Genomic DNA, 16,728 nt, shown 5'->3' with positions numbered 1-16,728 from the left:
GGATATTTTACTATCATTATTACTATTATAGGTACATGTATTATAGAATGATATGCATTATTACATTATTATAATTTATAATGTAATTAAAAATCTTAATTTTTGACATTTTCATGAAGGCATTTTTACTGTATAAAAATATATACAATAGTTTAATACAGTTTTATGTGATAATTTTAATTCAAAAATCACATCCATGGATACAATTATATAAAATTATATATAAAATTTTTCAAATTCAGTTGTTACAATTGTAAATTTTAAAGTGAACTGCATTGGCCGAAAAGGGGCCCAATCATTTCAAAATGTTCTAGAGTTCGAGGCGACTTTCAGTTTACCGTGAGCCGACTGTATATATATAAGTACCTACATCATAAATGTGTTAGATTGCGTAGGTATTGCACATAATATACTCGATACCGCCGCACACGTCAAATTCGTTTTATCTTTGACGGAAGGCGCGCGCGCGCTACATATTATATAAATATACGTACCTATTTAGCGCGTCTGCTCAGAAGTCGCGTATTCGTCATACCCGCCGTAGCTTCATTTTTGACATTGTTTAGCATATTAGGTATTTATATTATAATCTTAATCCATTCATAAAATCGAGATGTCGTAGACGCGTCCGCAGCACCGCTCATCAAGGGCTCTAAAAATATCGTCGTTGGCATAATATAAATACGACCTAGGTACCTATCTATACCTACTTTTATCGATGCAATGCCAAATAACAATCCGATAGTCTATTTTTATTAAAATATAATTATATTATACAGTAATCGTGCAGCCTTCGACGTCAGTACTTGGGTGATCGATTCGTCTAGCTACAGCGACCGCGACCAATTGACTATGACGTCTACCAAATGTTTTCTGGGCTGCACCAACGTCCGGTACGGTGCTCGAATAATTTCCATACTGGACTTTGTAAGTATATTGTACATTGTACATATATATAAATATATTTTATTCGAATTTACGTCCGTTTTCTTATTTATTTATTTATTAATTTTCATATTCAGAACAACAGACTTTCGTTTTTTAATTTGAAATAGTAAAATTTATGTTTCTTGCCGCATGGAAAGCATATAGGCTAATGTATAAACCGTATATAATTTACTTTGAATCTAGTACCAAAAAATATGATTTGTGTTATAACTTATATACCTACATACAATATGTACTGTTACAAAAAAACCATTGTAGTTTTTTTTACTTTGCTGAAAAAAAACAACACCATCGATAATATTTATAATTTATTAATAAAATAATAATTATACTATAAATATTACTCCCAAGTCCCAACCTGTTTTTATATAACATGATGAATTCTAAAAAAATATCGTAGTATACTAATTTCAAAAAATTTTAATGTAACAACATAATATGTATTTGAATATATGTATTCATGTAATTATTATACATTTGTATTTTTGATTTTAAAAAATAATACACATACACACTGATTATTAGAAACTATTTACTTATCTTCATGTATGATGCAAAAGCGTCATTCTTTAAATGCAGCTATATGTGATCTGATCAAACTCAAACCAATCGAATTCTGCTGGCTTTAATCATCAAAAAATATTAGGTAACCTGAAACTAATAAAGCGATAATAATTATTAATTCTTTATAGTTTTTACTTTTTAAAATACAACGTTTGTTTATCATCATAATATTGGGTAATATTTACAAATAACTATATAATATTAAAATAGTGAATTTTGTTTCATGTTTCATGCAAATTTATAAAACATAAAAAAGTTTTATTTTTTTTTATAATAAATTTGTAGAACATGTATATAAGGTATATATAACTAATCATGATGTCTCATGCATATACGATCAATATAGACAATTTAAAATTTTTTTTTATTTCTTAGTCATATTTAAGATATGAGTTATAATTATTTGAAGTCTGAAATATTTCACCATATAGTGAAATTTTTTACAAAAATGTGAAACATTGATTTTTTAACACAAATATTGATTATGTCAATGCATTGAGTGCCGTAGTATAGACATATAACTCTATTAAAGTATTATTATATAATATAAAATGTAAGTAATGTATGTATTTTATGATATCAGATTATATTTTAATTTATATACATTCTTGTATTTTTTTTATCGATACAAAAAAAATTAAGCACTTTAATAGTATTAAAAAAAACAATTACTAATTACAAATTTACGTAAAAATAAAGCGTATTAAAAAATAAAAACAATAAGAAATTATTTTATTTTAATATTGAAATATTTTACAATTTTATATTTCATGAACTTTTCGAATTTGAGACATCAGACATGGGCATTATAAATGTTATGAAAACATGGTATGTAGATATTTTAATCAGTTTATTAATTTCCTAAAACAAATCAAAGGTTTATCCTTTATAGTCAATTTAATTTCTTACTCAAGACTATGACAGAATAATATAAGTAAATATGTTTAACCCGAGCACTTTTATGTATATATTAATGAACATATTTTATCTGAATAAACATAATTTAATATTGGTGCATATTACAAAAATCGCTGAAATAATGATTGTATATTCGATAGGTAAATGGTTAAATTGAATTTATTAATTCACTGCAAGCAGACATCGTATCAAAAAAAGACATTGCCATTTATTTTATTTATAAAAATAGTGAACGCAATTTCTCATAATTTTTCAATTTTCCAATTTTAGAATATTAAAAATAACTAAATTAATTTTTAACTATTTAAATATTTACCTATCGTATAACCATGTAATGAAGTGCAGCTCTTCTATTACGCACACGAATCATCATTATACAAATAGTATTTGTGTTCTTAGAATTTAAATGAGCAACTCAATTGGATATTCCTCGAAGTGCTTTATTACACTTTAAAATATAAACGAAAGTATGTTGTTTATTTAAAAGTCAAAAGTTTGTGTTGATAATCATAATACATTAATATATTATAATTTATATTATTGTCATATATATGCGCCACTTCCGTGATTTAAAAAGCAAATTGATCACCTATTATTTTATATTAAATACCTACATATTTGTACCTAATAATTAGTAAGAAGTTATGAATATTTTTACTTAATAATTTTTGAAATTTTTTGTAATAAACATATTTATTCTATATGATAGAATTTTAATTTGTTTATTGTAGAAAAATTGAATTTAATTACAAGACGATTCAAAATGTTAGAAGAAAGATAAAAGTATGTAGGTATTTTATTTCAACTCTACATAATTTATACCTCATTAGTCATTAATAAGCTCTTAAATTATTTAGTTGTATTATTTTGATTAAAAAATAAATAAATAAATGTATTCACACTTGATAAAACTATATTTGTGAACAACAATAAAATAAATTTATTTACGAGATTTTAATTGTATTGGTATTGTATTGCATGAGATGAAATATTATTATATTATATTAATATATATAATTGTCTACACATTTTGTACAACAATTTATTTATTAATATTTCTAGGTAGGTACTAATAAATAGCTACTAAACATACAATAGGTAGATACTCTTCATGTTTCGTGTATTAGTAATGTTAATTAATATCTAACACGACTAAAACATATGTAAAGATTGTTATTTGTTTTATGGATTTATATAAGTAGAGATACCTATGGCTATACCTACTTCATCACTTATTATTATTACATACCTAAGAGTTATATATATATTTGTATAATTCAATAATAACTCGTTTCCTAAATTCATAAGTTATACTATGACTTTTGGAGTACCTATCTACGTGAATTTCATCAATCGCCTAATAAGTAATGATTATAATTTATAGGTACATATCATACAATATTTTAATGTTATTAAAACAATAAAACAAAAGTATGTATTAACTATATACTTATACTTATAATAAAACTATAATAATATAAAATATGATAGTATATACTTTTAAAACGTCATTATATTATACTGCTCTATAAGTGGTTAACATTAAAATGTTGGTCGAACTTTTTTAAGCAACAAATGATATATTTTAATTCGACACATAAAGTGGAAAATGGAAATAAAAAAATATTTTCTCATACTTTAACAATACTTTATTAAATTCTATATTTAGATATTTTTAACCTATTTACTATCATAATTTATTTGAACATTTATTTTTAATTTAAATTTTAAATACTAATTAAATATCATAAGACACGCTATTGACTAATAGTAAAAAAAGATAATTTTGCGAGGTAATCGCCAATCGAGAGTTAACAAATAACGAAATAAAAATTTAAACATCCATTAATCTTACAACCTATTACTCGAAATCAACGAATTTAATGAATTTCAAATAAGTAGGTATACAATATTACGACTTATATTAATTAATCATGATTAATAGTCAATAATTACTGTATCAAATTAATTTGCTTTATTTTTGTCAGGGATTAAAATTATATGATTTGCTGAAAAGTGAAAACCTAAATTGCCAAATATTATTATTATTATACATTAGGTCTATTGAAAATGCCACACGTGTATGTACCACTTGTACGCCATTTCCGCTCAATATTGAGATAATAATATTATACTACCATAGGTACATGATCATTACTATTTATTTCAATTAAAAAAAGTGGATGTAGGTAAAAGTGTAAAAATATATTTAAGAAATACATACATTTATATAGGTATATATTTTTATTTTTATCGCCAGTCTTATAATTTAAATGTTCACATAATAATATATAGATAATAGATATACCTTTATAATATTATATAGAGTCTGTTTTACTAGTGTATTATTTTCGATGACAATAGTAGTATAGTGTATACCAAATAGTCAAGTTAATAATATTACATTGATAACATAAAACGATGTTCCAATTAAAACAGCATATGTAATCATATAAGCTGTACTGAATAAAGATAATCGTACACAAGCTTAACTAGGTACTTCAATATGTTCGAAACAGTATATTTTCCGTGTTATGTGTCATATTTTGTTGTCACTTATATAATATATTCATTTCAAAACTTAAACTTTGCACTTTACGTTGGAAACATCAAACGGAAATTCTGGTCCCATTATCGATGTGTATTATGACTGGGCTGTTAAAAATATTTTTAGAACTTTTTAAATTAATTATAGTAGAATAGTAGATCAATGATTCTATTATTTTGTTGATTTTATAATGATATACTTATACAGGTTATTATTATTTTTTTTTTTTGTACACACGAGCTATACGAGTAATGACAACGTTTATTTTAATAACATTATATTTTTTATTTTCCAGTGGATTTGTGTGATACTTCTGATAAAATGCCTTATGTTATTAAATCCATTCTACGGTAAGTGCGTAGTATAACAAGTTATCAATTTACACATAAATATATATATTCGTATTAATACATTATTATTGTAAATACATACTAATTTCCGTCGTAAACGCTTTCGTTTTTCATCTGTTTGAAGTAGTTATAAATTATATATTATTAATAAATAGCTATATAGTATGCATTTTATGTATATTAGTACGTATTCACTTGACACTGTTAATTATTAAAATAATAGATAATGTTATAATTTACAATATTATGTAGCGATATGCATATACAACTGAGGTAGTGCAACGGTACTCGAAAGCTTATGATTAAAAGCAATTCACTGTATAATACATATCGTATTTTCTATTCAGATCATAAATTTCGATTATAGTATTTTAAATATAAATGTTCTAAAACACAATTAATCTAAAAAGAGATTATTCATAATAAAAATAGAAATTTATTTATTACAAAAGGTAAGGTCTGGCGACTGTAAAATATTTAAAAATATTATACAAAAGAAAGCGATGACATTTTATTTATTCGTTACTACAAATATATAGTTGATTCGAAAAATAAGGTGGCTCCTAAAATAATATTAATTTTCTTTTCCACAATTGTGTATAAATTAAAAAATAAATCAATATTATATTAAAAAGTTTGTATTGTTTTCAGATGATTTTTATCGTTACAACACACGCACAGAACAAGTAATAAACGATTTTATCATATTCAGTTATTTATTTCTAATAACTGTGTTCGTTAACGTGAATTATTATTTGAAGGAATCAACATATGACGTAAGTATATACCTACATAATGATTTTTTACAACTGTGTAACTAATTTTTTACAGTGTTATTAATTTCAATTTACACTCACAGCAGTATGATTTAGAAGATGATCTGGGATTATGTACATGATAGTTATTATTATTATTTTTATTTATTTAAAACTGTTGTGAGGATTCTTTTTGTATTCAAATAAAATTTCTGTAGCAAAAATCTTTAAATCAGTCAATAATGTCATTGCTTTATTTACACTACTATTTTGTAGGTACCTATTATTATATTACACGTTTGGACGTTTAAAATATACATTATATTATAGTATAATGAGCGTATATCCTAATTCTTGACATCATCACTTTAAAGGAGTTTTATGACAACGAATCATAACGGATAGTAAATAATAAACATTAATAAAAATTAATTCTGAGTTGAACTAGTTAGTCTTCTCTAATAATTAGAAAGATCTTAATAGGTTTATGGTTTTCTCATAATAAAAAAATTAAAAAGTGTTTACAAAAAAGTTGAAAAAAAGTGGGAGATGGTAAACTGTGGCAAAAAAAAATTAACATTATAGGTACAATCTGCGGCAATTTACTTTATATATACTTAATATACATACCAACACTGTATCAACTGGTTATCATCTATTATTATAGATACATTTAGATTTGTTTATTTCTTTACAGCTATCTGATTAATAGAAATTATATTATTAATAATTGTTTTAGCACAAAGTTCATAAAATCTATCAGTGGTTAGCGATCAACACGATATTCCTTGTGTTTCACTTACTGGCCATTACTTACATCACTATCAAAACTTACTATCCAATAATACTTTATTATTCAATACCTATATGCAGTAAGTACATAATAATATTAAAGCTTTATAATATAATGTATAATATTACTGATATCCACTCTCTAATCGAAAGCCGCCACTTTTAAAGTTATATTTGTGTAATTGAATTTCACTAAATCTAAGTTAACTTCATAAAACAATACAATTCTTCCCTTTTGTTATAGATAAAAATGAAATATATTTTTAAAAAGTTAGTAAAATACTCAGTTACAAGATACAGGTTTGGTTTGAAATACATTAATGTGAATACGTGATCAAGAAACAAAAGTACTATAGGTATAGTTGTATAGGTAATAATTATTAATGTGTCGAAAATAATATGCACATCTGTGCATGAAATAAAAATCTTTTATATCTAAGATATAATAAGTAGTTACAATATATAATATCAACTGTTTAAATAAAAAAATAATAATAGATTATGCGTATTGCTTATTATGCAATAGAATATATTTACCTATTCATTAAAAATAAAAGACTTGAGTAAGGTTAACGAATATTTAAAAATCTTAAATAAGTGTGATGGAGTCATATAACTATAAATACAAAATAATAAATATAAAAATTAAAAATTTCATTTTTACACAAGTTAACTTAAATACTACTGTCAACTTATTTATAATGATATATAGGTAGGTATCTGTTCAATGTTTGACAAAAAGTTTTTTTTTTTTAAGGAATGAACAATAATAATTATAAAAACAATTATATTAAACACTTTTATATTCATTAACGATACTAAATACTAATAAATAATTTTAAAAGTACCTACTTACTCGAAACACTGTACAGTACTCATCTTATCCCCAAGTAAGTGTTCATGATACATTATATAGACACCATCATTAAAATGCAATGCGGTTTGTTTTAAGTTTCAATCACTTTAATCATCTGTTTAAATCCATATAGTCATCCACCTCTGCCAGATATACGTGGTAAAAAGTTTTTACGACGACGAACTCCTCATAATTTCTCGATCGTTACCCACGGCGTCATCAGAGTCATCGGCTGTCGCGCGCCAAAACAACGTGGCGGTCGTAAATCAAAACTCGTCCAACGGTTCCGTTAACGTTACGCTCAGCGCGTCGCCCGCGCCAAATTCTATTTATCAAGCCCAAAACGTACCACCACCACAAGAACAACAGGAAGCTGGATGGCCACACCGCAACGGTGTAGCGCTTCCGGTCCAGGTTGCGCCTCCTATCTACCCTCAACTGCATCACAGTCAAAATGGCACCGAACCGCACTTTCAAGTAAGACACAACACCGAGATCACTACATCGAAAGAAATCATTATTTAATATTTTATAATATTATGTAGCTCAACCAATATACAATATCCACGCATCACTGATTATTGTTCTATCATTTAAGTCGTGTATACAAATTGACCATTAATTATTATCCCAGAATTTCGGTGTACTTAGGTGCATGCGTATATGTTTTGTACATATTCTTTATGTGTATTAAAATAATAAAATTTTAAGGGCAATACTTTAATTACCTACATTTCGTATTTCGATCGTTGTAGACAATGTGCGCCAAAATATAAACAACGTGTAAAATTTGAGCAAAAATAAACATATGTAATTTGAACCATTTTAGGTAGTAAAAAATACGAGCTTTAATTCGAATCGATTATACTTTCGATGATATACCTAGTATCTATAATATATTTATATAATATTGAGATATTATTAGAAGCTAATAACAAAAAATATTTCATTTTAGATTCTGACTATTCTGAGTGCTTATTACTAACCTATTTTACTGGTTCTAGCGTTCTATGTCACGTTAATATTAATTTAAAACTGCAAATAAGTAATAATATATTATATAATAATATTATTGTAGGGGAATATACAAAAGAAACAAAAAAAAAAAAATAAACGTTGTTTTTTCGGAAAATATAAAATTTATTTTTATTTACATTCGAGAAAAGTATATAATATTAAGTACATAGTACATAGTTGGTACCGAGACCGCCAGTGCTAGACTGAGAGCGTCATGCTTCGTGCTAGTTACAAAATTAAATTGTTAACTATATAATATGTCTACATCGATGACGTCTCGAATATTCGTATAGCGCTAACTAAACGATGAACGATGAACGATGAACGATGAACGATGAACGATGAACGATGAACGATGAACGATGAACGATATTCGTTGAATGCAGATCAAATATACCTAGTTTATAACAATTTAAAATAATTTACACTATAATAACAATAAAATAAATGTATTAGGTAGGTACCTACTCGTATATTTGTCAACTTAAATTTGATAAACTACCTACTGAATTACATATGAATCCTTATTTTAGTGTTAATTACAAACTTTCGATTAATAATTATATAATAAACATTAAGTGTATTACGTGGATAATGTATTTTGTGTAGTAAATTATCAATAACGCGTGTGACTACAGTTATGATAGAGAGGATATAGAGATAAGAGGCTCCCAAATTATTCCCTAATTCTTAAACTAATTTATATTTACCTATTCATTTAAATTAATAATTAATTTAATATTATTATGTTGTTGTATTTTGTATTTTGATTAATATAATGCAATATTTTTTTGTGTTTAGTTGACAAAACCCTGTTTTTGCATCCCTGCTGTATGCATATTAATATTTTTTTAATATAAAAAATGTATAGTATCGAAATCGTACTAATTTCGTTAGTTACCAAAATTATTACCAATGAAATTTAATAATTTAATCGATTGTTAAATAAGATTTATTTTAATTAAGCCGTGTCATTTAAAGCAATATGAATCAAAAGGTGATCATTACGTAAAAATAAAAAACGTGAATTGTATAGCTGCGGTCTATAATTAATATTGATCGATTATCCGCACCAACAAATCGGACGATAAGAATAACATTAATTAAAATTCTTTGACAATTATTACGATACGCAATGATTGCAAATTATAATAATAACATTTACGTTTCACAAAACACGTTATCGGCAATCATGGTTTAATTTTGATTTTTTTAAATTTCAGAATCCAATGTCAATGCAGGCTGGACCCTCTTCTGTAGAGGTGCAATACCCTCAAGAATATTATAACCCTCCACCGTATTTACCGCATTACAATCAACACTCAGGAATACATTCCGTGAGAAAAATTTAGGTGGTCCAAAACCCAAAGGTATAATATAATATTTATGAATGGCATATGTTTAACGTATTTAATGATACCTACAACCTTTCCGTTACTTTTCACATATTATATACTAATAGAGATCATGTAATATCATATAAATATGTGTTCATATGAAAATACAAATCATTTTGAGACTGTTCCGTTTATTATTATTTTATTTTTTTTTTTTGGAATATTATATTATACATAATATACACTATAATTCTTACTCACTAGTCACTATATTGTAAACGTTTATTTTAGAAATACATCCCGATAATTTAATGCGCAACAGGAACAACATTTTTATACACACATATTTTGAAGTTTATTATAGAGTAAGAATATAACTTATAAGGTTAATCGAATAATATAGAATTATGGCTTACAATTTGATAATTTCAAATTTGTACACACTATTATAAAATGGATTTAGATAGAGTGTAGGTACCTACTTATTAATATTAATAAAATCTAAAACATCGAACGTAGGTACCTATGTATTATTTTTAATTCTAACGTCAATACTCATAACTCATAAGTCATAAGACATTACATTTATCACTGTGGCAGCATAACGTCGTAAGCGGTTTTTAAGCCGTATGTGATATTGTGAACTTAAAAATTATATTATGTATTATAATTTATAAATTAATATCACAAATATAATTAATACATTTTACAACATTTAAAGTATTTCTTAAATTTTTAAAATTTACAACTAAATACATAAAAAAAATAATACTTCATTATCATTAAAATGTCGATAAATACATCCAATGGTCGAGTTCATTATATATAAAACATTAGAACAAGTAACACATTAGTATTGTTTCATAAAACGTTACAATAATAGTATGGTACTTGTGTACGACCGACATTATAACTGAAATAGTAATTAAATAATATCATATCATTTTAATCACAAATCACAATACATTCCAGATTTTTTGTTATAGGTATATATAAATTATCATATTAGTTGGGTTATTAAATTATACAATACACGTGTTCATCAATTTTAAGATGTAATGTCCGATCTTATAGTAGATCGTGTATCACCACATAGTCACTATACCTATAATATGATAATTATAAATGATTTTGGTTTGTCATGATTACCTACTACCATTTTTTTTTACTTCTGTTAAAAACGATTTGTACTCAGAAATCAAAATAATTAAAATTATCTTTGCCGGTAAGTTATATGGTTGAACCGTTGAACATAATATAATTAATACGATCGCAGATTGAACATGTACGCATCTTTTTAATCAACGACGTACAACGATTAAGCTTAGATTATTTTAACCAATGTTGTCACATTGTGACGTCGAATAGGGCATTAGTCATTTAAATAAGTAATTTCTGATACTAAATAAACGCGTGATTTATTCATTTTGATAAACGATTATCGTCTGCTCGATTGATGATTTAGCTGTATCAGTATCACAGTGTTATCTGAAAATTATTATAGAAATAAATAATTTAGTTTAAGGATAATCAGTGAGATCATTGAATTCTTCACATATAAATTTACAATGTATCAAAACATATTAAATTTAATGTATTATTTTTTTTTTTAATATGGAGGATATAAAGACAATTTACAAATTATTTTATTAGACAGGCAAATTGGATGTTGACACTTTTATAAAACAAAACATTTTCTCAATCATGTTTTTAAAAAGGTGTTTTATGCTCAATCGGGTCGTAACCATCTTCGTAAAATTCGTTATATGTATACCTAGATAATATATATGCAGAATACATTATACATAGATTTTTAGTTTTAATAAAACAAAATTTTTGAAGTCAAAATTAAAATGTTTTTTTTTTGATAGTATGTGCCTAATACAGTAATACGGACGAAATTAATATTCTTTTCTGGTAAAAACTTTAAATACAATCGTATTTTTGTATATTATTTTAAGTAGTATATCGTATATGAAACATGAATAATATAATAATTGAATATACTTATATACAACGACAACTCTATACGATTTATAATATTTTAGTTTGGTGGTATATTTTTTTTAATTATTTTATTGTCCACGAAATAAGCTCATAATCTTTGTTGACAAAAATAAATTGAAAAGTTTGACAGTTTAATTACACAATATTATAAAATAATTAATATTTGTGATTTCTATCTATTATACCAACATAATTTACTATCCTATAATATAATTATTAATTATCTATGTACAGTATACACTTGTATAATCCTTATTCCCAGTATTTGATGTTCTATCCTGTATGGACATATTATTCGGTGGCTTGGGATTCATCCGTTTTCTGAGTATAAAAAATATCCACAAAAAGTACCACATAATAAGCGCCATGGTCGAATAAATCGCCGCTAAATGAGAACTTTGATATGTGGACTGTGCCGAGTGTCGCATAGAAGTGAAGTTGATCAGATCAAAAACGGACATGTTCTGAAGACGTACTTCATTGTACAGACATTTGACCACATACATTTCATAAGCTAAAATCGCTATATTATGATAAAAAAAAAAAAAAATACATATAATATATAATATAATGGACTGTATATTAAAACGATTTCAATTACAATCTACAGGACCACAATCCACGAAATAAATTGAAAAACATGATAATATGATATTTATTTTATAATATTATGTAAGTATTTAAAAGTACACACCGTCGGTTATAATTCCAACCAGCAACACATCGTACTTCTTCGTTATCGTAGTTATTGACGGTATAATGAAAGAGACGAGAACGAAATAAAAAACCACTCCGTGTACTATTAACCATAGCTTGATCGTGAATACGTTGGGCTGAAAATAATTCATATATTATTTTTCTTTGTTTTAAATGTTAAATCACTATAATAATTTATAATAAATCATATTATTAAATATGATCAAGCAATATAGTTAATCTGTTAATTTGTGAATAAATGGCTAAACTAAACCCTTAAACATTTTATTTTTTTTAATTTTTTTTTTAACGAATAATGGTTATTGTTTATGACATAAACAACATAAACTTAATGCTATTTAAATAATTAATGATACATTCAATTTTTAATTTAAACACATGACCTATAAATTGAAAAAAAACGATTTTTATAAATTTTTTTTTGAATTTAAACGATACATTTGTATATTGTTGATATATATATTAATATTTTTAAACTTATAATAATGATTTATTCTCAAATTATTACTGTTATATTATTATTATTCAAAAAAAATATAAATTTTAGAAATTTGAAATATTCCTTTATCATATAAATTATATTTTTTATACGCTATCAATTTTTTTATAAAAATCGTATCCTCGTGTACTCCATAAATGCCGTCACTGATTTTAAAAATATAATTAGTGAGGATTTGAAACTTTTCACCACTACACATATTTTACTACTTAATACTCATATAATTAAATTTTGAAAATATTTAGATAATTTAAGCTATTTACTCGTATATCATTAACCTATTCACATCGTTCTACAATATATGAGTATATTACTATACTATTTAGAATTTATTGTTAAGTTAATAATACCTAGGAATCACTTTGTTAATTATCTAATAATATTGTAATATACCTAATTATTGTCTATAAGTAACACATAAACTTTTTTTTTGACAGCAATTAGTTCAATCTTATCGATGTTATTAATAGACAATAGTAGTATAAAATATTTAATATATTATAATTAATTATAATGATATTAGGTATATCCTTAGATATATACTGATGATGGCTGAGAGACAGTCTCCACTCTCTACTCAAAAACGTTTAGAATTCATCGTAGACAAATATGATGCATCATTGAATACAAATTTAACATATTGCTTACTCAATGACGAGATATAGGTACTTGAAATCTACTATATGTATAACAGAGCGTCAGAGCGACCGCAGTTTTTTTTAACAACAACCTAAATTTTTTTATTTTACAATCAAAAACAAAATTAAATCTAATTTTTTAAAAAAATTAAATGCTTATATATCTATTAGGTACGTCTTAACGCAATTTATTATCCTGATTTAGATTATAATATAATAACATCAGAATCAGCCAATAAAAAGTTGTAAAAAAAAAATCATTATTGCTTTTGATTTACTTTAAATTTAGATCTGAATTTATGATTGGCAAAAATCATTAATATCATCAACACCAACAAACACGTGGAAAGCAAAAAGTACATTTTTTCTGCTGTATTCACGTTCTTGAAGAATAGTGTCAGACTGTTAATGAAATCTAAACAAAATAAATGTTTTCCATTAATATTTAATACTATGATTGCTTTATTATTATCATATCTATATTATTCTCATATATTATAACATATTTTAATAATTATTACTAGTTACTAAATTCTTCTAAATTATAAGAAGATTATAATAAAAAGAACTCACAAAAAAGTGCACTGGATTTTACGTCATTTTGTAACGTTTATGAAATCTCCAAAATATAAAAAGATATAATTACTAGTATAATAAATACCTATAGGTACCTAAGATTATAAATAAACTTCAATAAAGGACCTCAGAATAAACAAAATAATCGATAGAAAAACAATATTTGTAAAACTTACATAAACACAAAAATATGCATAAAATATTTAATTAAAATCGTTAGTCATTCTAAGCATTTATGACTGTTCATAACAATTAATTAGTGATACTTAATTATATTATTTTGTTATGATGTTTTTATAATAATTGTTTGATAATATTAAAACACATAATTATTGCATTTCCATAATATGAAATATACGTTTTATATAGTGAAGCTAAATAAATAAATTTGTACACAATACATATACAATAATATAATATAATGTAATTACATTTTCAAATTTTTATACATAATATTATACTAACCTGTGTTTAATTGGAGGTTGTAATTCTGAAAATACTGTCTACCGTAATATACATAGAGGTAACAGAGACTGTAACACACGCACTGGAAAAAAATAAGTCAAATGTTAACAGCAACTATGCACTAGTTATCTATAATCTATATCAATAAAATATTAACGTATTTTAATAGTTATAATTTAGACGTGGGAAATGTTTTTCAGGAATTACGAATAAATATTTTTTTCGTAATTTATTGCTCCTACGACAGTGCAATGTATTTTACCATAATATGAATATTGTGAGTAGTGACTTTGCGACTATAAAAACTTTAATACCTATACCTACTCATTAAAAAATATTTGAAATTCATTTAGGTCGTAATATATATTATATAACATGTAATATATTTCTTAACAAATGTTATAAAATTAATAAAGACCTTGTGAAATCTATTAATAAAATATTTTAAGCTGAAACCTGATAGTAGGTATGACTTAATAATATACCTACCTAGATTGGGTATAATTTTAAATTGCGAATTCAAAATAAATAATTTGTGTTATTGTGTATTTAGTCAAGTGAAGTGTTATAAATAATTATAATAAATACACCTAACGTGTGTAAATAATATTATTATTCGTTTCTGTATCAAAATTCATCATAATATTATACGTACATTTTAAACAAAATATTTATTCGACTAAGCCTAATTATTATGAAAACTGTTTTTTTTAATCCTGAAACCAGACTATATTATTTAGATATTATAATTGTGTGTTCAATTTTAAGTTATTTTCTATGGTTTGTATTATTACAAAAATTTAGCAGTTTGTCGCTGCTACTATTATTATTATTTTTTTTTTTTATAATATAACACGTAAAATATTTAAAATATAAATGTAATAAAATAATTTTATTGACTAACTGGCCAACACTTGATATAGGTAATTGTATTTAATGTATAAGTAAAAACTATTATAGTAATTAGTAACGTACCTATTCCAGTAAACAATTTTTTAAATGCATACAACTAAAATTTAATAAAAAATTTATTTATTTATTTTAAAATTAATTAATTAAATTAAAATTTACATTTAATGTAATAATATATTTCAATTTTAATACTTTTCTATGTTTACAGAATAATGCATATTTTAGGTAACTACTCTATATTAACTGAAATATTTTACATAATTGATGCTCATAATAAATACATCTATAAGTAGATATACTTACGTATGTTTTCAAAATATTATACTGATGTATCTATTATATAGTGTCCTAATAAAAAATAGCATTCAAATTTTGTTTCATGGATGATATAATAGTTTAATGTATTAATACTTTATACTACGAATACAATTTTATAATCAAATATAATATAAAAGCATATTATATCCTATTAAGAATAACGTATTTTTTTAAATTAATTATATTAGAGATCGGCAATACTTATGTCTGTATAACTTACGTTATTCAAAAGAGCGAAACTTCTGGACGCATTGCACAGGTACGTTATTGGATCATCCACTATCGTCAAGTCCATAATAATAATTTATTTCGATCTTCTAAGCCGTGTATTTATATAATATAATATCGTCAAAAATATGGTGGTGTTCTTGATTTAAAAATCGACTAGTTGATTACACTATAACCTTCTGTGACGACATTTGTAGAGTACCAAATATCAATCGATCTATTACGGCGGGCTAGAATTTAAATGAGGTCTCGTACGGATTACTTATCGTATGACACTGCGACT

General features: G+C 24.6%; 2 protein-coding genes across 3 annotated transcripts; one reads left to right on the top strand and one right to left on the bottom strand.

The window, feature by feature from the left end:
- Positions 1-474: 474 nt before the first annotated feature.
- Positions 475-10,279, top strand: LOC114129883 (uncharacterized). 2 transcript variants are annotated; one of them, XM_027994738.2, is made up of 7 exons: positions 475-692; positions 780-927; positions 5,274-5,328; positions 5,980-6,104; positions 6,823-6,955; positions 7,865-8,208; positions 9,972-10,279. In XM_027994738.2, the coding sequence occupies exons 2-7, from the start codon at positions 853-855 to the stop codon at positions 10,098-10,100; spliced, it is 861 nt and encodes a 286-aa protein (XP_027850539.2). In that variant the 5' UTR covers positions 475-692; positions 780-852; the 3' UTR covers positions 10,101-10,279. The 2 variants fall into 2 exon arrangements, with proteins under 2 accessions (XP_027850539.2, XP_027850540.2); XM_027994739.2 differs by lacking the exons at positions 475-692; positions 5,274-5,328 and having other exon boundaries at positions 782-927.
- Positions 10,280-11,312: 1,033 nt separating this feature from the next.
- On the bottom strand, positions 11,313-16,728 carry LOC114129884 (uncharacterized). Its single transcript, XM_027994740.2, has 5 exons — positions 16,438-16,728; positions 14,988-15,069; positions 14,225-14,361; positions 12,787-12,925; positions 11,313-12,615 (listed from the first exon to the last, which is right to left on the bottom strand). The coding sequence occupies exons 1-5, from the start codon at positions 16,510-16,512 to the stop codon at positions 12,317-12,319; spliced, it is 732 nt and encodes a 243-aa protein (XP_027850541.1). The 5' UTR covers positions 16,513-16,728; the 3' UTR covers positions 11,313-12,316.

The sequence above is a fragment of the Aphis gossypii genome, chromosome 2, assembly GCF_020184175.1.
Source record: "Aphis gossypii isolate Hap1 chromosome 2, ASM2018417v2, whole genome shotgun sequence".
NCBI classification, from domain to species: Eukaryota; Metazoa; Arthropoda; class Insecta; order Hemiptera; family Aphididae; genus Aphis; species Aphis gossypii.
This window is presented reverse-complemented; position numbering and strand designations above follow the sequence as displayed.